The sequence below is a fragment of the Schistocerca nitens genome, chromosome 2 (assembly GCF_023898315.1).
Source record: "Schistocerca nitens isolate TAMUIC-IGC-003100 chromosome 2, iqSchNite1.1, whole genome shotgun sequence".
Lineage (NCBI taxonomy): Eukaryota > Metazoa > Arthropoda > Insecta > Orthoptera > Acrididae > Schistocerca > Schistocerca nitens.
The window spans coordinates 339,576,496-339,602,408 of NC_064615.1; the positions used below are offsets into that span (position 1 = coordinate 339,576,496).

A 25,913-nucleotide genomic window follows, 5' to 3' on the forward strand; every position below is an offset into this window, starting at 1 on the left:
TCAGACTGGGCTGTAGAACTGACTCTTAACAGCCCAGATAAGACCGTCTCCCCAGTCTGGGCCATTATTACGCGGACATGCCGAATTCGTAACTCTATGACATGTAGCACTGATTTGCACCCTGTAGAACTGAAGGACGTTGTAACTTCTGGGGAGGACGGACTTTCGATAAAATTTCACAATTATTTTTTGTATTTTCTAACACGTAAAATGGCATTTTGTCTTTCCGGCAGTTGCATTTGGCTGCATTACTGAAACAATACACTGCCTGACAAAAACAACGCTGATGCACTCTGGAGGCTGTCCTACCTATCACAGAAAATTGCAAAAACATTTACGTATCTGCCAATGGTGTTTACGCGAACGAACTTACACTGACGATGTTTCAGTTTTTTATCATGTGGTATACGTGAGTAGATGTACAGAATAACACAGCCATTTTTTCAGGGTCTGCTACAATTTCTCTGCCGTATGAAATTAGATGTAGTCCGAGCAACGGTCATGGGTCTTGTTTCTCGACATACAGAAGCAACACTACTTTTGTATTGAGTTTTGCCACGTGAAAACGGGGTGCCGTTGCGGATTTGGGAATGGTTGTATTACAGTTATGTCCATGTACCGCTATTCAGGGAGACGTATGCCACTATAATCACCTCTCGTGAATTTGATAAACGTCTGCCCCGTAATTGGAGACATGGTTACTTAGAGAAGCCTTGCCTGCATTTGGCACAATGAAAAACCCTACCCGTGCTACCCACGCCTGCCAACAGATCCCACATGTGGTATACCTAGTGTCCCAGGAGGAATGGTAGATATTCAGGGATATGACAGGAACGAAGCAATAAAGTCTAGTAAACATGTCTCTAAAACACATACCTCAAGAGCTATGAGCACTTCTTCATCTCCGATATTGTGAAACAAATCGCGTCTGCGTATTTTGAGAAGTGGCAGTACGGCCAAAAGCAAGAAAAAAGTTCGTAAACGTGGTCTCTAAAGTGCTTACCTTAAGAGCTATGAGTACTTGTTCATCTTTGCTACTTTGAAACACACCTCTTCTACTGAACAGGTGCTTGCAGCTCTTAAGTTATGCGTTTTGGAGCTCGTGTTCACTAGGCAATTTTTTCTCGTTTTGGTCCATACAACCTCCTCCCGAAATATGGAAAGCAAATGCTTATGGTAGCAGAAATCTTTTTCACACTATCGAATATGAAGAAGTGCTGATAATTGTTAATGCATGCCTTTTAGAGCCCATGTTTAGCAGCCTTTTTTGCTTTGAGTGATCGTTACTGTCATATCTGTGAATTCCTCATGGGACACCTTGTATAGTACAACACTCACTGTTCGTATTATACTATGTACATCTGCATAAAACTGTTTTTATTTCAGGTAAATTTAATTTGTAAGGAAAATCGACTGTGTGTGTACGAGAAATTATTGGCGATTTTTATTTTGAATACATTAAGCCCGCGCTTTGTGTCTTATTGACCATGTCCCGTTTCATGTAGGTGAATTGTGAATGCTGGCTTCTTAGTGTTTATTTGATCAAGGTGATGATAGGTACTCATCATACGTAGAGTCAAATTCGTCCAATTTCTCGTAAGTAAAAATATTGTCTTAGATATGAAATGTGGTGTGTATTAGAATGAAAGAGTTACGTGCAATGACTTTAGTACTTCCCTCACTCCACAATAGTTCCGTTCGTGACTACAATCACATCCACATGTATGTCTCAAACATATTTTCTACAGGCTGTACGTGCCGCTGTTCGCCCTGCTCGTAGTCGTGTTCCCGGTGTGGGTGCCTTGGTATTTCTGGGATGAGACGCTCTGGAGGTCATTCTTCGTGCTCTTCAACTTCCGGTTCGTCCTCACACTCAACATCGCCTTCCTCATCAACAGCGTGGCGCACATGTGGGGCAACAGGCCTTACGACAAGTGAGTATCCAATTCAAGTTCTTTTCTCGCTTTCATACACAGTGCTTCTACTTCGCGCTATTGAAAATTAACTTTACGTATCACTTTCATGGGGAGCGTGTTTCAACTGTTACCATAGTAAATTTCTATTGCAAGATGTCTTCTATACTTCCAAGACATTTTGGTCATCTGTTGGCTATTAGTAGCACAAGACTCAATGTCCAGAAATATAGTGGCAGCACAGAGAAAAAAACTGGCTACACCAAAACGAAAGCCAGAACAATGAAACTCTTAGTATATAAGGTCCGTCTCTGCGACTACATAAAAGTCTGTGTGTTTGTCTGTCATACGTGTTTCGCTTGTTCTGTCATTTATCAAGTTACCGTTCCTGTTCCTAACGAAGAAGTTTGGACTCTGAATTCCACGTTTCTGATTTTTGATGCATTGGAAAAGTTTTCTTGATTTTACGTTGTCGCTGTCTGGCTCAATTCATTCATATAAACTGGTTAGAAAAAATTATCTTCTCTGTTTGTAGGATTCGCTTCGTCTCTTTTCTGATGTTGATAAAATGTTCCCTTTTCTGCTCATTCTTACTGTCCCCCAGTCACTTCTCCCTCATCTCCCTCCTCTTTTCTGTAGCCTTCTGGGATGTCTTGTTGAACCACTTTCTTTTCTTCATTCTCCCCAACGTATCCTCCGCAAACCTTAGTACAGCGGATTTAACTTCATTCCACTTTTCCTCCATATCCTCTCTTATTTCCTGGTTTTCTAGGGCCTCAGAGGTTTTTTTTATTTCTGTAGCATATTTTTCTTTAATTGCACTTTCTCGCAGTTTTCCAACATTCAAAGCAGGTTCTAGTGTCTCCTTCTTTTTATAGTGCGTGTAGGTGAACTTCATTTCAAGTCTACACACAACGAGGATGTGGTCTGATGCACAGTCGGCTCCTCTATACGACCTGACGTCCGTGACTACGGCTGTAGCGCTGGTCTACCAAGATCTGATCTATCTGGTTGATAGTTCTTCCATCCTGTTAGCACCAGGTCCCCTTATCTTAGGTTCTTTGAGCTAACTAAGTTGATCACCCTCTATTCTCATTGCTCTCGCCATGTAACCTGCACCTTCCTATAGTTGGTTTGCAGACTTCTTGTTTTTGTACTTTTCCTTTACAATCTCCCAGAAATATCTTGATGTTTCTGGTTGGTGTACTCTCAATTGTTTGCTCTAGTTGATAATATAACTTTTGCTTTTCATCGTCTGTTTTATCTTCCGTCGCGCCGTGAACGGCGAAAAGCATTTAACTATATATGACGGTAGTATCTGTTCCCGAAAGAACAGTTACCGTTTATGACCATGCAGCTTTGCTAGAAATGAAATGATAATTAAATGGACACCCTAGCGTTGATATACTTCATGTTGAAAATGTGTGCCTCGATCGGGACTCGAACCCGGGATCTCCTGCTTACATGGCAGACGCTCTATCCATCTGAGCCACCGAGGGCACAGAGGATACTGCGCCTGCAGGGACTTATCCCTTGCAGGGTCCCCGTGCAGAATTTAGTCTGACATTTGGTTTCCGAGTACTATGTAGAATATTCTTTTGTTAGCAGCTTTCAATTCTGTTACTGAATTTGCTACTTCGTCATGTATTATGAAACCAGAGCAAAATTCATGTTAATCTATACATTCCCTATACTGAAGTTTTTATTTTTTATACTACAGGCAGAAAAACATGACTGCCATATGGACAAGGAGGGAAATGTGCGTTTTAATTGAGCCAACATAGGAATTTTGCGTCCGTCCATTTTCGTAAACAAACAGTGTAGTTATCGAGCCATATACAGCCGACAGCTGCCGCTGGAGAATGCTGCAGTCGGAAATCACGTAAGCGGCATGTCTCATGTGACGTGGGTGTTGTGTCTCATGCAGCCGGGTTTCCCGTCCGCGTCAACTTCAGCGGCCTTGTCCCGCGTGAGGACGGCTTCAGTGTGATGTATTCTGAGCACAACTAGTTCTTTTGCCCGACGCGGTTACACGTAGCTTCCTCCCGAGTATCCACGCTACACGAGTGCTTTCCCGGCTGGCGCCTCTAACTACGGCGGCGATGTCTGCAGGCACATCAGCCCCGTGGAGAACGCCGTGGTGTCTGTGGCGGCGCTGGGTGAGGGCTGGCACAACTACCACCACGTGTTCCCCTGGGACTACAAGGCGGCCGAGCTGGGCGCCAGCCCACTCAACCCCACGACCGCCTTCATCGACTTCTTCGCGCGCCTCGGCTGGGCGTACGACCTCAAGACCGTGGCTCCCGACATGGTCCGGCGGCGCGTCGAGCGCTCCGGAGACGGGAGCCACGCGCTGTGGGGCTGGGGGGACCGGGACCTGCCCGCCGACGAGTGGCGGCGGATGCGCGAGGCGGGCACCAAGCGCCAGTAGCACCAGTGGTACGTCACCTCCCTGCCATTTATCCATTTGTGTATACCGTCCACTGTATACAGTGCAATGTACTAGACGTAAGTATAGTGTTCATGTAACACACCAAATTACAGATTGCATATGTTGAAGACGATGTATTCACTTATTGAACAGAAGCTGTGATATTGTCGACATTCTCTGCTACATCTTTGACATGAACGTATACAGGGTGACTGCGCCAAATATCTCCCGAAATAAGCGTCAAACGAAAAAACTACAAGAACGAAACCTGTCTAGCTTGAAGGGGGAAACCAGATGGCGCTATGGTTGGCCCGCTAGATGGCGCTGCCATAGTTCAAACGGATATCAACTGCGTTTTTTTTTTAAATACGAACCCCCATTTTTATTACATATTCGTGTAGTACGTAAAGAAATATGAATGTTTTACTTGGAACACTTTTTCGCTTTGTGATAGATGGCGCTGTAATAGTCACAAACATATGGCTCACAATTTTAGACGAACAGTTGGTAACAGATAGGTACGTTTGAACATTTTTTTTCGGCTGTTCCAATGTGATACATTTACCTTTGTGAACTTATCATCGCAGAGAACGCATGCTGTTACAGCGTTATTAGCTGTAAATACCACATTAATGCAAAAAAATCCTCAAAATGATGTCCGTCAACCTCAATGCATTTGGCAATACGTGTAACGACATTCCTCTCAACAGCGAGTAGTTCGTTTTCCGTAATGTTCGTAATGCGTTGACAATGCGCTGACGCATGTTGTCAGGCGGTGTCGGTGGATCACGATGGCAAATATCCTTCAACTTTCCCCACAGAAAGAAATCCGGGGACGTCAGATCCGGTGAACGTCGACGACCATTCCACCTGTCATGGAATATACTATTCAATACCGCTTCAACCGCACGCGAGCTATGTGCCGGACATCCATCATGTTGAAGTACATCGCCATTCTGTCATGCAGTGAAACATCTAGTAGTAACATCGGTAGAACATTTCGTAGGAAATCAGCATACATTGCACCATTTAGATTGCCATCGATAAAATGGGGGCCAATTATCCTTCCTCCCATAATGCCGCACCATACATTAATCCGCCAAGGTCGCTGATGTTCCACTTGTCGCAGCCATCGTGGATTTTCCGTTGCCCAATAGTGCGTATTATGCCGGTTTACGTCACCGCTGTTGGTGAATGACGCTTCGTCGCCAAATAGAACGCATGCAAAATATCTGTCATCGTCTTATAATTTCTCTTGTGCCCAGTGGCAGAACTGTACACGACTTTCAAAGTCGTCGCCTTGCAATTCCTGGTGCATAGAAATAAGGTACGGGTGCAATCGAGGTTGATATAGCATTCTCAACACCGACGTTTTTGAGATTCCCGATTCTCGCGCAATTTGTCTGCTACTGATGTGCGGATTAGCCGCGACAGCAGCTAAGACACCTACTTGGGCATCTTCATTTGTAGCCGGTCGTGGTTGCCGGTTCACATGTGGCTGAACACTTCCTGTTTCCTTAAATAACGTAACTATCCGGCGAACGGTCTGGACACTTGGATGATGTCGTCCAGGATACCGAGCAGCATACATAGTACACGCCCGTTGGGCATTTTGATCACAATAGCCATACATCAACACGATATCGACCCTTTCCGCAATTGGTAAACGGTCCATTTTAACACGGGTAATGTATCACGAAGCAAATACCTTCCGTACTGCTGGAATGTTACGTGATACCACGTACTTAAACGTTTGTGACTATTACAGCACCATCTATCACAAAGCGAAAAAAGTGTTCCAACTAAAACATTCATATTTCTTTACTATCAATGGACCACCCTGTATACAGTGTTACAAACGTTTGTGACTATTACAGCACCATCCATCACAAAGCGAAAAAAGTGTTCCAACTAAAACATTCATATTTCTTTACTATCAATGGACCACCCTGTATACAGTGTTACAAGAGGTATAGTAAATACACTGACAGAAAAAATTCGCAATACCAAAAAATAATGAAAGTAGAGTAATGAAATTTCGGGATTACATATGTCTGGGTAACACACGTAAGTGATTAACATTACAAGCTCACGAGTTAATGTAAACGCCAGATAATAACGGGTATATCCGCCTGAATGTTGAATTCAAGCATGCAAACGTTCGTCGACTGTGTCGTACAGATATCGGGTGTCAGTTTGTGGGATGGATTGCCATGCCTGTTCTACTTGGTCGGTCGATACAGGGACGGTTAATGCTGTTTGTGGATCTGTCTCATTGCAGACAGATCTGGTCATCAAGCAAGCTAAACAACATGTCGACACTCTGCACATGATGCTGGCTTACAATAGCCGTATGTGGGTGAGCGTTATTCTCTTGGGAAACATCGCCTGGAATGCTGTTCATGAATGGCAACACAACAGGTCGAATCATCCTACATCTACATACATACTCCGCAATCTACCATACGGTGCGTGGCGGAGGATACCTCGTACCACAACTAGCATCTTCTCTCCCTGTTCCACTCCCAAACAGAACGAGGGAAAAATGACTGCTTATATGCCTCTTTACGAGCCCTAATCTCTCTTATCTTATCTTTGTTGTCTTTCCGCGAAATGTAAGTTGGGGCAGTAAAATTGTACTGCAGTCAGCCTCAAATCCTGGTTCTCTAAATTTCCTCAGTAGCGATTCACGAAAAGAACGCCTCCTTTCCTCTAGAGTCTCCCACCCGAGTTCCTGCAGCATTTCCGTAACACTCGCGTGATGATCAAACCTACCAGTAACAAATCTAGCAGCCCGCCTCTGGATTGTTTCTATGTCTTCCCTCAATACGACCTGATAGGAATCCCAAACGCTCGAGCAATACTCAAGAATAGGTCGTATTAATGTTTTATAAGCGGTCTCCTTTACAGATGAACCACGTCTTCCCAAAATTCTACCAATGAAACGAAGACGGCTATCCGCCTTCCCCACAACTACCATTACATGCTTGTCCCACTTCATATCGCTCTGCAATGTTACGCCCAAATATTAAATCGACGTGACTGTGTCAAGCGCTACACTACTAATGGAGCATTCAAACATTACAGGATTCTTTTTCCTATTCATCTGCATTAATTTACATTTATATATATTTAGAGTTAGCTGCCATTCTTTACACCAATCACAAATTCTGTCCAAGTCATCTTGTATCCTCCTACAGTCACTCAACGACGACACCTTCCCATACGCCACAGCATCATCAGCAAACAGCCGCACACTGCTATCCACCCTATGCAAAAGATCATTTATGTAGATAGAAAACAACAGCGGACCTACCACACTTCCCTGGGGCACTCCAGATGATACCCTCACCTCCGATGAACACTCACCATCGAGGACAACGAACTGGGTTCTATTACTTAAGAACTCTTCGAGCCACTCCCATACTTGAGAACCAATCCCATATGCTCGTACCTTAGTTAGGAGTCTGCAGTGGGGCAATCACCAGACTGGCGTACAAATTTGCAGTCAGGATGCGTGGGAAATACGAAATCGCACCCCACACCATAACTCCAGGTGTAGGTCCAGTGTGTCTAGCACGCAGACAGGTTGGTTGCAGGTCCTCAACTGGCCTCCTTCTAACGAAACTACTCTCATCACTGGCACCGAGGCAGAACCGGCTTTCATCAACAAACAAAACAGACTCCCACTCCACCCTCCTATTATCTCTCCCTTGACACTACTGAGGTCGTAAACGACGGTAGTCTGAGGTCAGTGGAAAGGACGCTACACGGTGTCTGGCAGGGAGCTGTCCTTGAAGTGACGGAGTTGTAACAGTTCGTTATATCACTGTGGCGCCAACTGCTGCTCAAATTGCTGCAGGTGCAGTACGATACACCACTGCCAAACTCTGAACCCTCTCGGTAGTGCCACGTGGTCGTTCGGAGCCTTCTTGCGACTGTATAGTCTCGTAACCACCGCTTTTAGAATCATGTTCAACAGCCACATTTCTGCCAAGTCTTTCGGCAAAATCGCAGAAGGAACATCCAGCTTCTCATATTCCTGTTACACGACTCCATTCAAACTCAGTGAAGTGTTGATAATGACGTCTTTCTAACGTTGAAGGCATTCTTGACTAACATTAACTCACCGCATCCCATCACAAAGATAACAGACGCTCACGAGCGTCACTGCGTGTATTTAAAAAAATCTAATTTTCATAGGGGTTAGCACACAACTCATATTCAGGAGGACGACGGTTCAAACATGCGCCTGACCATCCTGATTTGTGTTTTCTTTGATTTCCCTAAATCGCGTAAGTCAAATGCCGGGATGGTTAATTGGAAAAGGGCACGGCCGATTTCCTTCTCCGTCCTTCCCTAATCCGATCTTGTGCTCCGTCTCTAATGACCTTCGTTGTCGACTGGACGTTAAAAACTAAGCTCCCCCTAACTTTCGTTTATGCCGCACGCCCCCTTCGTGGTCTTGCGATTTTTTTCCGTCAGTGTACAATAGGAGGTGGTAGCATAGAGTAGACTAATTCCAATAAAACTTTCCCTTTAACTTGTGTCCAGTTTTTATTGGGTATAGAGGTACACCTGGTTACATTTCATGAGTGGCAACTCTATTTACTATGGATTTATTCATCTATTTTCATTTTTGTTTTGAAATTTAAGTTGTGAAATTGTGCTTCAGTTTACACGATTGACGTTTTCAGCTGTAACTGTGATTCTTTGACCAGTTTTACTGCGTCGTTTAGAAACGCCCCAGGTATTTACACATGAAACTTCCTTGCAGATTAAAACTGTGTGCCGGCCGAGGAGTCGAACCCAGGAGCTTTGCCTTTCGCAGGCAAGTGCTCTACCGACTGAGTTACACAAGCACGACTCACAATCCACTCCCACAGCTTCACTTCCGCCGGTACTCATTTCCTACCTTCCAAACTTCGTTAACGTTCTGCTGCGAAACCTGCGGGACTAGCAGGCTGGAAGAAAGGATATCGCGGAGACATGACTTAGCCACAACTTAGAGGATTGTCTGCAGGATGAAATTTTCTCTCTGCAGCATACCGTGCGCTGATATGAAACGTCTCGGCAGGTTAAAACAGTGTGCCGGACTTACTAACCACTTTGCACGGCCTTCAAACGATACGAAAAAGAAAGAAATTATTCTGCACTGAGCGATTAGGCTTGTCTAATTTTTCTTTTTTGGACAAGTGCGTAGACGCTTTAGTACTCCTAATGCCGAACGTACATCTAATTTAACGCAAGTAGTATTGTCAGAAAACTGCTTGGCGTGTGACAAGGCGATCGGTTTGCTCTAGCGGCGCGGCGTCTGGCTGCAGGCATCCTCTCCTTTCCCCGACTGTCAGCCCCGATAGCCGAAGCGCTCGGAATGCTAGGCAGTTGTGAGGACCGCGGCCGGAGCCCTCAAGGAACCATGTTCGGCCGGACCTTCGTTACAAGGATGGGCAGGCTATTCAAGCATGACGGGGCTCCTGCACATTCTTTTCGTTGAGTGACTCATCATTTAACCTTCGCAATACAACGAGGGAAGGGGGGTGGGGGCGAAGGTATTTTATGACCACCTCATGAAAATATTGTAATCTAGTCAGTTACTGTATATTTTAAATTTCAGAAAAATATTAATTGTTTTTAATGATTTCTTCTACCCGAGTCTATTTTTCAGTTAAATTCAACCCAAAATTTAAGTGTTAGTAGAAGTAGTCACTTTCCCCAGTGAATGTCATATTCAATATATTCAGGATCAGAACCTTACTTACACGCTAATACCTCTTCGAAAAGTATGCTGCGAGTAAAAATCAACAATAATTTACGAAATTTTAATTTTTTAGAAAGTAGGCTTACCTCTATTCCCCCCCCCCCCCTTCGGTAGCACATGTTATTGAAAGTGTGTTGATGTTGTAAGAGTGTTTTAAAAGATATTTTCATGTTCTGGACCCTACCAGTACATCATTACCTCTTTAAAAATTATGCTGTAGTATACAGAGAAGCTGCAGCATTAGAAAATTGCAGCGAAATGTAGGAAGATCTGCAGCGGATAGGCACTTGGTGCAGGGAGTGGCAACTGACCCTTAACATAGACAAATGTAATGTATTGCGAATACATAGAAAGAAGAATCCTTTATTGTATGATTATATGATAGCGGAACAAACACTGGTACCAGTTACTTCTGTAAAAATATCTGGGAGTATGTGTGCGGAACGATTTGAAGTGGAATGATCATATAAAATTAATTGTTGGTAGGGTGGGTACCAGGTTGAGATTCATTGAGAGAGTCCTTAGAAAATCTAGTCCATCAACAAAGCAGGTGGCTTACAAAACACTTGTTCGACCTATACTTGAGTATTGCTCATCAGTGTGGGATCCGTACCAGGTCGGGTTGACGGAGGAGATAGAGAAGATCCAAAGAAGAGCGGCGCGTTTCGTCACAGGGTTATTTGGTAAGCGTGATAGCGTTACGGAGACGTTTAGCAAACTCAAGTGGCAGACTCTGCAAGAGAGGCGCTCTGCATCACCGTGTAGCTTGCTGTCCAGGTTTCGAGAGGGTGCGTTTCTGGATGAGGTATCGAATATATTGCTTCCCGCTACTTATACCTGCCGAGGAGATCACGAATGTAAAATTAGAGAGATTAGAGCGAGCACGGAGGCTTTCCGGCAGTCGTTCTTCCCGCGAACGATACGCGACTGGAACAGGAAAGGGAGGTAATGACAGTGGCACGTAAAGTGCCCTCCGCCACACACCGTTGGGTGGCTTACGGAGTATAAATGTGGATATAGATGTAGAATTAACGAATCTCGCTTTTTAATTTTTTTTTTGTCTCATAAAATACCGCCCCCACCCCGCTTTGTAATGCGCATTATGGGAAACGCCTTGGTATTGCTAGGTTTATATCTAACCTTCCCCAGAAGGTGAATCGGCCGAAATGGCTCGTCTTTTGGCCGCCAATATTCATTTAAATTTTTGCCTGTGTGGGGACAGTTGAAAGACGAAGTCCCCTAAGATAAAGTACGCACAACACAAGGATTGATGGTTCGGATTACTTATAGTGCCGACTCATAAAAGAACGCCAAGACGACATATGGTATAGTCAACAGATTCAAAAAGTGCACTGAAGTCGGAGGCAGACTTTATGAAAATCAAATTTTCATACTGTTTCCGTGCTACAACGACCTGAAAACATGTTGGTAACTAGACGTCTTTTACAGGTAATTCATTAGTAGGCGTGACCCAGTACATCACTTGTTTTATAATTCCACACATCAATAACCAAAGAAACAAAAACGAAACTTAACTGGTTTTCACAAACACTTTCGTTTACAGTTATACTTAAACGTTTTTGTCCTTTTCAAAGGAGGGTTAGCAGTCTGATCCACTATAGGTAAGGTTTGATGTGGCGATCATCAAGTTCGGTGCACACATTGTACTTACGAATGATGTGATACACACGCGCTATCATACTTGGTGTGATGCAGTACAGCCTCTTCCATTTCGGGTGTGCAGGGTCTCCTCGGAGCACCACCATCACGCCTGCTGACGGTCAAGATACCCTTTCTCGAAGATGTGTAACTGTGGCGAATTGGTTATGCGATGGAGCCGAACGTTGTGGATAACGATCTTGATAAACTTAATCATCTGCCTTTTCTTATTACTTTCTGTGAGTATATGTTTGAGTTACATTCTAACAACTATATCTCCATCAATAAAATTTTACAGGGTTAGTAGGCAAACCATCTTGAGGAAAGCAATTTGTAACAGTGGCCGAAACGTCGGAGGATTTTATACAGGGTGCTCCAAAATACCCCTTATACGTAAACTTCTAGTACCTGTAGGAGGGACTGAGTAGACAATATTTTGCATTGGCATTCATGTCCGGAAATGAACTGTTTCCGCGTTGCAGCCGTTTGAATATATGTCTGCTAGGCAGGTATGCAATAGGATAGTCATAGTGGGAAGTGCTTACGTTGGATCGGATGACGTCATTTCACGTCTGTCCTACTTCCCTGACCTGGTTCGAGCGTGATTCATGTGTCTGTGAGTGTTACAATAACATGGTTGAGTATACGTTTGTAGAATATACCGACGTAGGCGAAGCTCACGGTAATAGAAGAGGTGCTCCCCGATTTTATCAAGATCGTTATCCACAACGTCCGACTATATCGCATATCCTTTTCGCTACAATTACGCAACGGCTTCGAGAAAGGGGTACCTTCAGCGTCAGCAGACGTGAGTGTAATGTTCCAAGAAGATATCGCACACCCGAACTGGAAGAGGCGGTACTGTATCACACCAGAAGTTGATAGTAGCCACACCGAACCGTACTTATAGTGGATCAGAATGCAATCTCTCCTTTGAAAATGACAAAAACGATCTAACTGTAAACTGTATGGCCGAGCGGTTCTAGGCATTACAGTCTGGAACCGAGCGACCGCTACGGTCGCAGTTTCGAATCCTGCCTCGGGCATTGATGTGTGTCATGTCCTTAGGTTGGGTATGTTTAATTAGTTCTAAGTTCTACGCGACTGATGACCTCAGAAGTTAAGTCGCATAGTGCTCAGAGCCATTTGAACCATTTTGTAAACTGTAAACAACAGTGTTTGTGACAAATAAAGTTCCATTTTTGTTTGTTTGGTTATTAATGAGCGAAATTTTAAAGTAAGTGGTGTGCTGGGTCACGCTTAATGAATTACTTGTAAAAGTGGTCGGGCTACCAATATGTTTTCAAGTGGTTGTAGCACGGAAACCGTACGTTTCCGGACGTGGCTTCCAATTCAAAATATTATCTGCTCAGTGTCCTCTACAGGTCCTAGAAATTTATAAGGGGAATTTTAGTGCGCCCTGTATATTGACAATGCGGTCACATACCCTGAAACATTTTGTTGACAATGCCAACGGTCGCGGAACGCTAGGCTCTATCTCCATTACCAGTAAAAAATTGGACACGTGTTATAAGCAATGTTTTTTTAGAATAAGTCTATATTTTCAACTCTTAAAAATTTTATTATTCCTGCCGAAACGCCCTGTCTATAATAAACATCTTAAATTATCTGATTTATTGAACATTAGTCTTGCTAATGTAGCTCCCCGGTTAAGTGATAAAACGTCAAACTACTGGTCCAGATGTTTCGTGCTCGATTGTGCTAGAACTTTTGGTTCAAATGGCTCTGAGCACTATGGGACTCAACTGCTGTGGTCATCAGTCCCCTAGAACTTAGAACTAGTTAAACCTAACTAACCTAAGGACATCACACACATCCATGCCCGAGGCAGGATTCGAACCTGCGACCGTAGCAGTCGCACGGTTCCGGACTGCGCGCCTAGAACCGCGAGACCACCGCGGCCGGCGCTAGAACTTTTATCAGTCACTTATTTTTCTTTCACTTCTGGCAATGTTTGTTGACGTGAAAAATTCCGTTTTGCACCATGGTTCGGCATAAACGTTACATGGTAGGCCCTTCTACAGTTCAAAGGTCGGCATACCACTTCGAAAAGGGCCATGCCTAGTAAAGCATAGAGTGTTGAAACTAATCTTCTGGTTGATGACAACTTTACCGCTGTAGAAGCTGTATTACATATGGGATTCCTTTAAACTAGTATTGTGATTATGTCAAAAAAATTTTACATTTTAGTAGTACACTTCAATGGGTCCATAGTATAAAATCGTGGCAATGGAGCACGTTACGTGTTTTAAAGAGTGATTTCCACGATTGTTTAGCTTTGCTTTCTTTAATGTCCCCAATGACTCCTTTGAAGTTTGTGGGTCCCCCGACGCTGCTGGAGAATCACAGATAGGTATTAAAATATACACTAAGGTGACAAAGGTCATGGGACAGCGATATGCACATAGACGGATGACGGTAGTATCGTGTACGCAAGGTATAAAAGAGCAGTGCATTGGCGGAGCTGTCATTTGACTCCGGTGATTGATGTGAAAAGGTTTCCGAAGTGATTATGGCTGCACGACGGGAATTAACAGACTCTGAGCGCCATCTATCACAAAGCGAAAAAAGTTGTCCAGCTAAAACATTCATATTTCTTTACGTACTACACGAATATGTAATAAAAAATGGGGGTTCCTGTTTAAAAAAACGCAGTTGATATCCGTTTGACCTACGGCAGCGCCATCTATCGGGCCAACCATAGCGCCATCTGGTTTCCCCCTTCAAGCTAGACAAGTTTCGTTCTTTGTAGTTTTTTCGTTTGACGCTTATTTCGTGAGATATTTGGCCCGGTCACGATCAATGGACCACCCTGTGTTTGCATGCCACAAGCCCATGACTTTTGTCACCTCAGTGTAGCTCTGAGGCGCATTTGTTTCACTAAAACCTGGCACCTGGTCACGCCGCCAACAACAGGAGACTTGCCCTGGTGTGGTGACATCGACCCGCCCGCTACTGTCATTACCGCGGTTAGGTGCAGTTTCCTGCGAGCGCGGCTAGCCTCGTGTCGCAGTCCCCTTACGTGTACGTTATTCTGAGCCACGTGTCGCCACAATGCGGCTACCAGACTGCGGCTGCTAATGCAATACCTCACGGCGGCTTTCTCACTATTTTTTATTACTTCTACTGAAAGACCAGGTTGACTCTCTAGTTTCACAACGACATCACTGTTACCGCCGCAACACTTATTTCTGGAATTGCGTCGTTCAGCCCCATTCCAGTAGAATCACAAGCTGACGCTGACCAGGCACACTGCCACTAGCTTCTTCTTTTCTTTTGCTACCAAATAAAGGGGAAAATTGGTCCAACACAGGCCTACACCTACGTCTACACCTATATTCTGCAAACCACTGTGAAGTGTGTGGCAAAGGGTTCTTCCTATTAGCCGGCCGGGGTGACCGAGCGGTTCTAGCCGCTACAGTCTGGAACCACGCGACCGCTACGGTCGCAGGTTCGAATCCTGCATCGGGCATGGATGTATGTGATGTCCTTAGGTTAGTTAGGTTTAAGTAGTTCTAAGTTCTAGGGGACTGATGACCTCAGAAGTCCCATAGTGCTCAGAGCCATTTGAACCATTTTTTCTTCCTATTACACCACTTATGAAGGTTTCTTCTTGTTACGTTAACATCTGGAGCATGCGAATAATGGCTGCTTAAATGCCTCTGTTCGTGCGGTAATGAGTGTAATCTTGCCTAGAGATGTGGTACGTGGGGAGCCGTAATATATTCTTAGAGTCCTATTTCAGTACTGGTTATTGAAGCTTTGCATGTAAGCTTTTACAGGGTCGTTGGCCTCTCTCTCCAAGTGTCAGACAATTCAAGTTTTTCAGCATCTTCGTGATGCTCTCCCGTGGGTCAAACAATTCTGTAGCGATTCGTGCTGCCTAGCTTTATATACCCCCCCCCCCCCCCCATGAAACATTGACCTTGCCGTTGGTGGGGAGGCTTGCGTGCCTCAGAGATACAGATAGCCGTACCGTAGGTACAACCACAACGGAGGGGTATCTGTTGAGAGGCCAGACAAACGTGTGGTTCCTGAAGAGGGGCAGCAGCCTTTTCAGTAGTTGCAAGGGCAACAGTCTGGATGATTGACTGATCTGGCCTTGTAACAATAACCAAAACGGCCTTGCTGTGCTGGTACTGCGAACGGCTGAAAGCAAGGGGAAACTACGGCCGTAATTTTTCCCGAGGGCATGCAGCTTTACTGTATGATTAAATGATGATGGCGTCCTCTTGGGTAAAATATTCCGGAGGTAAAATAGTCCCCCATTCGGATCTCCGGGCGGGGACTACTCAAGAGGATGTCGTTATCAGGAGAAAGAAAACTGGCGTTCTACGGATCGGAGCGTGGAATGTCAGGTCCCTTAATCGGGCAGGTAGGTTAGAAAATTTAAAAAGGGAAATGGATAGGTTAAAGTTAGATATAGTGGGAATTAGTGAAGTTCGGTGGCAGGAGGAACAATACTTCTGGTCAGGTGACTACAGGGTTATCAACACAAAGTCAAATAGGGGTAATGCAGGAGTAGCTTTAATAATGAATAGGAAAATAGGAATGCGGGTAAGCTACTACAAACAGCTTAGTGAACGCATTATTGTGGCCAAGGTAGATACGAAGCCCACACCTACTACAGTAGTACAAGTTTATATGCCAACTAGCTCTGCAGATGACGAAGAAATTGAAGAAATGTATGATGAAATAAAAGAAATTATTCAGATAGTGAAGGGAGACGAAAATTTAATAGTCATGGGTGGCTGGAATTCGAGTGTAGGAAAAGGGAGAGAAGGAAACGTAGTAGGTGAATATGGATTGGGGCTAAGAAATGAAAGAGGAAGCCGCCTGGTAGAATTTTGCACAGAGCACAACTTAATCATAGCTAACACTTGGTTTAAGAATCATGATAGAAGGTTGTATACATGGAAGAACCCTGGAGATACTAAAAGGTATCAGATAGATTATATAATGGTAAGACAGAGATTTAGGAACCAGGTTTTAAATTGTAAGACATTTCCAGGGGCAGATGTGGACTCTGACCACAATCTATTGGTTATGACCTGTAGATTAAAACTGAAGAAACTGCAAAAAGGTGGGAATTTAAGGAGATGGGACCTGGATAAACTGAAAGAACCAGAGGTTGTACAGAGTTTCAGGGAGAGCGTAAGGGAACAATTGACAGGAATGGGGGAAAGAAGTACAGTAGAAGAAGAATGGGTAGCTTTGAGGGATGAAGTAGTGAAGGCAGCAGAGGATCAAGTAGGTAAAAAGACAAGGGCTAGTAGAAATCCTTGGGTAACAGAAGAAATATTGAATTTAATTGATGAAAGGAGAAAATATAAAAATGCAGTAAATGAAGCAGGCAAAAAGGAATACAAACGTCTCAAAAATGAGATCGACAGGAAGTGCAAAATGGCTAAGCAGGGATGGCTAGAGGACAAATGTAAGGCTGTAAAGGCTTATCTTACTAGGCGTAAGATAGATACTGCCTACAGGAAAATTAAAGAGACCTTTGGAGATAAGAGAACCACTTGTATGAACATCAAGAGCTCAGATGGAAACCCAGTTCTAAGCAAAGAAGGGAAGGCAGAAAGGTGGAAGGAGTATATAGAGGGTCTATACAAGGGCGATGTACTTGAGGACAATATTATGGAAATGGAAGAGGATGTAGATGAAGGCGAAATGGGAGATAAGATACTGCGTGAAGAGTTTGACAGAGCACTGAAAGACCTGAGTCGAAACAAGGCCCCCGGAGTAGACAACATTCCATTGGAACTACTGGCGGCCTTGGGAGAGCCAGTCCTGACAAAACTCTACCATCTGGTGAGCAAGATGTATGAAACAGGCGAAATACCCTCAGACTTCAAGAAGAATATAATAATTCCAATCCCAAAGAAAGCAGGTGTTGACAGATGTGAGAATTACCGAACAATCAGTTTAATAAGCCACAGCTGCAAAATACTAACACGAATTCTTTACAGACGAATGGAAAAACTAGTAGAAGCCGACCTCGGGGAAGATCAGTTTGGATTCCGTAGAAATACTGGAACACGTGAGGCAATACTGACCTTACGACTTACCTTAGAAGAAAGATTAAGGAAAGGGGAACCTACGTTTCTAGCATTTGTAGACTTAGAGAAAGCTTTTGACAATGTTGACTGGAATACTCTCTTTCAAATTCTAAAGGTGGCAGGGGTAAAATACAGGGAGCGAAAGGCTATTTACAATTTGTACAGAAACCATATGGCAGTTATAAGAGTCGAGGGACATGAAAGGGAAGCAGTGGTTGGGAAGGGAGTAAGACAGGGTTGTAGCCTCTCCCCGATGTTATTCAATATGTATATTGAGCAAGCAGTAAAGGAAACAAAAGAAAAATTCGGAGTAGGTATTAAAATCCATGGAGAAGAAATAAAAACTTTGAGGTTCGCCGATGACATTGTAATTCTGTCAGAGACAGCAAAGGACTTGGAAGAGCAGTTGAACGGAATGGATGGTGTCTTGAAGGGAGGATGTAAGATGAACATCAACAAAAGCAAAACCAGGATAATGGAATGTAGTCGAATTAAGTCGGGTGATGTTGAGGGTATTAGATTAGGAAATGAGACACTTAAAGTAGTAAAGGAGTTTTGCTATTTGGGGAGCAAAATAACTGATGATGGTCGAAGTAGAGAGGATATAAAATGTAGACTGGCAATGGCAAGGAAAGCGTTTCTGAAGAAGAGAAATTTGTTAACATCGAGTATAGATTTAAGTGTCAGGAAGTCATTTCTGAAAGTATTTGTATGGAGTGTAGCCATGTATGGAAGTGAAACATGGACGGTAAATAGTTTGGACAAGAAGAGAATAGAAGCTTTTGAAATGTGGTGCTACAGAAGAATGCTGAAGATTAGATGGGTAGATCACATAACTAATGAGGAGGTACTGAATAGGATTGGGGAGAAGAGGAGTTTGTGGCACAACTTGACCAGAAGAAGGGATCGGTTGGTAGGACATGTTCTGAGGCATCAAGGGATCACCAATTTAGTATTGGAGGGCAGCGTGGAGGGTAAAAATCGTAGGGGGAGACCAAGAGATGAATACACTAAGCAGATTCAGAAGGATGTAGGTTGCAGTAGGTACTGGGAGATGAAGAAGCTTGCACAGGATAGAGTAGCATGGAGAGCTGCATCAAACCAGTCTCAGGACTGAAGACCACAACAACAACAACAGCTTTATATACTTCCGATATCCCCTGTTGGTTCTAGCCGGCCGATGTGGCCGAGCGGTTCTAGGCACTTCAGTCCGGAACCGCGCGACCGCTACGGTCGCAGGTCCGAATCCTGCCTCGGACATGGATGTGTGTGGTGTCCTTAGGTTAGGTTTAAGTAGTTCTAAGTTCTAGGGGACTGATGACCTCAGATGTTAAGTCCCATAGTGCTCAGAGCCATTTGAATTTTTGTTGGTTCTATTTGGTATGGATCCAACAAACTTGAGCTGTATGCTAGGTGGAATCTTTTATAAATTCAGTGTCTACGCGGATTCGATTTTTTCCAGTAACCTACCAAGAAACGGAAGTGTGGCTCTTATAGTGAACTTATTACTGTCTTCACAAATTGTTACTTTCAGGTATGTTTATGAGTTGATCGATTCCAGATGTGATTTTTATTAATACTGTAGTCATATGATACTACTCTGTAAAATATAAGATTTTGCATTTTTACAGATTTAAGGCAAGTTGCCAGACTTTGTACCACTTTCAAATATTATCGAAGCTTTTTTCAGATGTTATTTTACAACAGAGTACAGCATCGTCTGTAAAAATTCTGAGGTTACAAGTAAAACTGTCTGTCATTTCACTAATATTGTCACGTCGAAATCACACTCAAGTCCAAATCCCAAAGCAGTTTGTCAGTGAAGTATAACACTTAGAACTGAAAGCTCGTTCATTATGAACACCAACATTCAGCCAGACAGAACTGACCTCCTGGACAGAGAGTGCAGCTATTTCGACAAACATCGAATATTCCACAATATTTATACTGACATCGAATGTTTCAGAATACACTAGCATTAAAAATACAAGTATTTCAAGAACTTACCACACACGATAAATAGTTGCCCGTGATCGGGTTTGAACTGACTACCAGAAGCACGCCAGCTTGCAACGCTAACCACTATGCCACACTGCACGCGCCCTAGCTTGCGTCATTGCCCCCTCTCCTGCAGAAACAGCGACCAACTGTTTCAGAAATTCTTGTTGATTCGACTGTAGCACACAAGATCTAGATTTTATTAATACTCCTCTGTATGGGGATGCTGGCGGATTCTTGCGTTCTGCTCATGTTGTTACATCATTTATGATGGGTAGCAAAGGAAGCGCCTCCCGTCAAAGTTTCGTGAACGCAGAGTGGGTCTTCAGTTTCGTTGAACCTTCCATCATCTACGTTCAGTTCTGGACTGCAGTACGCCTTCATACGGTGGACATGGAAGACGTCTCTGCGCTAGTGTCTTGAAGAAGGGTCATAATCCTCGACTTAAGTGTGACGTCCAACTAGCGATGAAAAATACTATACGCCCCAAAGTACGGCTTAAATAACTTCTCTGGTAGTCCTTTTTTTCCAGAATGACATATTCACTCTGCAGCGGAGCGTGCGCTGATATGAAACTTCCTGGCAGATTAAAACTGTGTGCCGGACCGAGACTCGAACTCGGGACCTTTGCCTTTCTAGGGCAAGTGCTCTACCAACTTTTTTTTTATCATAACCACCACACTTTTTTTTTAGTTATAAACTAGCCGGGAATGGAACCCGGGCCCGTAAGACCGCAATCCGTCACGCTGACCACTTTTTTTTTTTTAGCTGCTCACGCTAACCATTTTTTTTTAGGAGAAACAGAAACCTTTATTATTCACAAAATAAACATAGTACGTCCTGCCACATGATAACTGTTCTGGAAGGATCCTCGCTGCCGTCCTACCATGCAGCATGAAATAACAACAAAATCGAAGTGGGGCCACCTCCGGCACCCTAAAGAAAAGTATGTTGGATATGAAAACAAAATTTGAAATACATCCATTTGATAACTGTTCAAGCGTGAGTTTTTCGTAGGTCGCATACTCGCATAGCGTTCTTAGTCGATCACTTTAACTTGGTCGGTTTCACAACGACAGCACCGCCGCTCATCTTTGCGCACCCGGCACACCCCAGGTATATGGCGGGTCCGCAAAAACCGTTACTAGGAAATTGGCATACCAATCCTTGTACTTTTGTAGCCGTAATAGTGTTGTGTGTCCATCTTGCAAGTATTGCCAGTAATCCAGGACGTGGAGTAAGTTCGTACGTGAGTCTCTATAGATGTAATGGACCGTCATACCTGTGATCCACGCCACCGCGTTCGTCTTATGACGCGGAAAATACGTTTCCTCTGGAAAAAATACTATGTCAGAAGAGACTGCTGTATAGATAGTGCGCCGCATGAACGCTATTATCTTTCTTGCGAGAGTCCAGACAGCCAACGCCTCGCCGCAGACCAGCCGATGGTCGTCCGTATCCAGCACGCCGCATTGCTGACACAAGGGCGAATCCGCCAAATGTATTGCGTACTTTCTATCGTTTGTAGGGTATTTTCGGTTGACGACAATGTACCATGTTGATCTGACTGATGTAGGTAGGTGGGGGTGGTGGACCGTGCGCCACACCACGTGCCAGTTAACAGCTGGATGTTTGCGTTCCACCCTATTCCGGGCGATCTGTCGAAGAAGCAGATGGTACACGTCCTTCGATGTCGACGGTCGGGTCGTCGGTAAACGCTCTCCAACGTAACTGTGTTCCACGATGAACGTGCGCACATACGTTAAAGGGGGCGATATATGGCCGACACTGACTGGAGGAAGATGCGATGTTGGTACGAGTTCTTCGATGATCGTCCCCGTAAGCGAGTGGTTCTTGTTGCGCCACCGTTTGAGCATAGTATTAATAAACATGGCACGCGCCTTCTCGTGCACGTTCACTAAACCAACGCCCCCCTCTCGCGCTGGGAGGGTAAGCATGTTGTACTGTACCTTAAAGAGTTGTCCCAGGCACGCATAGTACCCAAAAGCCGCCTGAATCCTCATAGCCATCGTACGCGTCAAGGGGAGAAGGTGTGTCAGGTGGCACATCATGGGCGCAAGATAAAGGTTGACGAGTAACACTCGCTGCAGCATATCCATCGACCGTAGGGCGTTTAGTCGTACTGCCGTGCGGACTCTGAGTAACAGTCTTCGGTAGTTGTCCGCAGCCGTTCCCGCTGTCTCTTTATGAAAGGTGATACCCAAACAGCGGAGGGTTTCCACCGCAGGTAAGGGCCCTTCCGTTCCCGGTTCTAGTCCACGCCCCACATGCATGAATTGTGATTTTCGGTAGTTGACCACACTTCCAGCTGCCATCCCATACGTCTGTAGCCAATCCAGTGCTGTTTGAGTCTCCCTCTCATTCCGCACGAGGAACACAATATCATCCGCGTATGCTCTGCATTTGAATGATAAATGCCGTAGGGAGATCCCGGTAAGACGGCGGCGAAGGCCTGCGAGGCACGGTTCTAAGGCGATCGACGAGGGGCAACCCTGTCTCGCTGATCTTAAGATCTTAAAATACTCAGTTCTCCCTCCGTTGACCACCATCGCTGATCTGGCGCCGTGCAACAGCCGCATCACAGCATTGGTCAGTAATAGCGAGACACCCATCCTGTTCATCACCGCCGCGAGGTACACATGATCCACGCGATCAAAAGCATGATCGAAATCTACAGCAACCATCGCCCCCCGGAGGCGGCATGCAGCCGCGAGGGCAACGACGTCACGATAGTCTCCCAAGGCTGTGTGGATGTTACTGATGCCGCCAAGACAAGTCTGATCGGCATGTATTCGATGCTCCAGCGACTTTTTGATACGACTTCCCAGGATGCGCATGAAGATCTTGTAGTCACTATTAAGGAGGGTCAAGGGGCGATAATCACAAGGCCGTTTGCCACCACGGGGCTTCGGTATCGGTATCATGAGCCCTTCCGTGAATTGAATGTGAACCGGTACTTCTTGCCGCAGAAGCTCATTAAACATACATAGCCACATCGGTGTCATAATGGTCACGAAGGCACGGTAAAATTCCAACGGGAATCCATCTGGACCTGGGGACTTGTTGCAAGCACCTCGTGTAATCGCTTCCTCCAGCTCTTCATACGTAATTTCAGATAACCCGTCTGCTTCCCCGTTCACACTCGTCGCGTCTGGGATCTCTTCCAGGACGTTCTCCAGCTCCCTCGGACCCTCCCCGTTGCTCGCATAGAATCTGCTAAAATGATCCGTGAACGCCTGTGCTATGCCCCTTTGTGTTGTAAAACGACGGCCATCGCCGAGATCGATCTCATGTATTAAATTCCTGCGTCTTCTTCGTCTTTCCTTTATCACGTAATGCATCGAGGGAACCTCGTTGGGCAGGAAATCCTGCGACCTCGCGCGTATCATCGTACCTGCCATCCTCTGCTTCGCAAGTTGTACCAGCTTCGACTTAACTCGGTGGACGGCCGTCTGGCGTTCTGGTGTAGGTGGTTGAGCTAACAGTTCCCGGAGAGCCGTAAAGTAAAACTCAGTGGTCGTGCGCTGCCATTGAGAAACCTCCTTCCCGTAACCTATTAACGTCCTCCGTAAAGCTGGCTTCGCGCACTCGATCCACCACTGCAGGATAGAACCGAAAGAATTTCGGCGACGGAGACAGCCATGCCACGCGTCCTCCACCATGCGTCGGCATTCTGCATCTCGCAGGTGGGAGACGTTCATCTTCCAATTACCCCTCCGTCTCCATACCTGCTGTCTATCAAGGTTAACCGTACAAATATATGCCTCGTGGTCCGTAAACGCTGTCGGCCATATTTCTGCGTCCACCGTCGACACTGCTAACGCCCTTGAAACGTAGATTCGGTCCAAACGGCCCGCTGAGTGGCTAGTAAAAAATGTATATCCTGGTTGGTTGCGATACTTCAGGTCCCATGTATCGACTAATTCCATCCCGTTGACCAGCTCCCTAAGTTCTGGGCTAGTAGTATAGTTAGGTTGTTGGTCCTTTCTGTCAAGCACACAATTAAAATCTCCGCCGAGTATGCAACCATCGTATCGTCCCTGGAACAACGGTGCAACCTCATGGGCGTAAAAATCTGCTCTGTCCCTTCTCTTATCCGAGCCTGACGGTGCGTATATGTTGATCAAACGTATTCCTCCTATGGTCACGGCCGTACCACGGGCAGAAGGCAAATACTCTACTTCGTCTGCACGTATCCCTTCCTTTAATAATATAGCTGTGCCAACGCCTCTCTCGTCACACGGGGAACAGTAAACGTCGTAACCGTAAAAGTCCGAGGGGGGAAGTACCCGAACTTCTTGTAATAGTGCGATGTCTAAATCCGCAGCCTTTATCATGTCACTGAGCATCTTGATTTTTACCGGCGTCCCAATGCTATTGATGTTAACAGACCCTATCCGATAAGCTTGTTGCATGGCGGTCTACGTAGATAGGGTACCGTACGGTCGCTAATTTTGCCGTACATAGGCTGCTGTCGGACTAACGTCCCCCGCCGTCCCCTCATATGGTCTGCCATTATTCCGCGCACTCTGCCGATCTTACACCGGGAGAGTGCGTGGGAGCAGTTCCTCCGGCATCATCTGTCCCCCACGGGGGTGGCTCTTCTGACCAGTCCCCTAGTGTCCCATCGTTGTCGTGCGGTGCAGGCGCCGTAGCCTCCTCAGTAGCCTGTTGCCGTCTATTGAGCTCCTTCGCTGTGTCTGGAGCATCATCAGCGGTAGGTCGTGTCGCCGTCCCGCTGGCCACCGTTGCATCCACACTAGGCAGTTCTTCTGTATCCATGGTCGTCTGTTCTATACCCGTAAACTTCTCAGAATTATCTGCTAGATCAGAGTGGTCGTTCTCCACCGTGAGGCGGCGCTTCTTCCGGCGTTTTGGTGAGCGCTGTTTACGTTGCCGGGCCTCGGAATCAGAGGTCAGCACGGTCTCCAGTTGTTCGTGGGGGACGTCAGAATCGTGCGCCGTCGTATTATCGACGTCTCCAAGTGCCTTATCGGAAGGGGCCGCAAGCGGAACCGAAGAGAGGGCGTCCTGTGACTGCTGCAGGCGGTCCAGTGCAACGTCGTCTTTCTGTGGCTCGCCACGATCCGCCGCTGTCTGTGTGTTCTGGTACGCGTCTGTCTCGCGGCCCACGTCATCGCGTAATGCGGCGACGTAAGTCATGGGGAGCACAGTCGGATGCGGCGTGAGGGGTGGATCATCCCGTGGCAGCTGTAATAACCTTCGTTGAGCACACTCAGAACGTATGTGTCCCTCCTTCCCACATCCAGAGCACGTCCTTGGTTGTCCGTCGTAAATGACAATCGCCCTGCAACCGGCGATGTACAAGTATGACGGGACGTGTTTTCGGAGTTCAATCCGTATTTGTCTGACGCCATTGAGGACAGGATACGTCTTGAAACTCGCCCATTTTTCAGCCACGTGGGATAGGACCGTTCCGTAAGGACGCAGGGCGTCTGTCACCAATTCTTCTGGCTCTTCGAATGGAAGCTCAAAGACGCGGATCGTTCGGAGTCCCATGCCGGCGTGTTCAACTGTTACCGCTCCAACATTCCCGTCCGAATGACAGAAACGAAGTCCTTGTCGGTGTCGAAGTAGTAGTTCGTCACATGCCGCTTCATTTATAAGCTTGACATAAACCACGCTGCTGACTATAGATAAGTGTATTCCAACTAGAACGTCAGGTTCGATTTTCACCTCGTCCCGTAAATAACGTTCGATCTCGTAAGCCTTCGGTCGAGCATATTCGTTAGCAAAACTAAATTTCAGTGTCGATTTGCGGAACGACAAGGCCATGATTCGTTCTATGTATTACCGCGACACACCGCTACACACGTAACGTAAACACCTCTCGCGCAGACGTGTGGCAGGGACGTAAACACCGTCCGAACCGCTGCGCCGCCGAAGGCTGACTGACTGCAGGATCTAGATTTTATTAATGCTCCTCTGTATGGGGATGCTGGCGGATTCTTGCGTTCTGCTCATGTTGTTACATCATTTCTGATGGGTAGCAAAGGAAGCGCCTCCCGTCAAAGTTTCGTGAACGC

At 45.5% G+C, this 25,913-nt stretch overlaps 1 protein-coding gene across 1 annotated transcript in view; it reads left to right on the plus strand.

Moving 5' to 3' along the window:
* LOC126236133 (acyl-CoA Delta-9 desaturase-like) overlaps positions 1 to 25,913 on the plus strand; it is a 155,773-nt gene that overhangs the window by 110,992 nt on the left and 18,868 nt on the right. Inside the window, exons 5-6 of the mRNA XM_049945213.1 lie at positions 1,749 to 1,934; positions 4,026 to 4,352. Coding sequence (XP_049801170.1) covers positions 1,749 to 1,934; positions 4,026 to 4,344 — 505 coding nt within the window. The 3' untranslated portion in view covers positions 4,345 to 4,352. The remainder of the gene's footprint in view (positions 1 to 1,748; positions 1,935 to 4,025; positions 4,353 to 25,913) is intronic.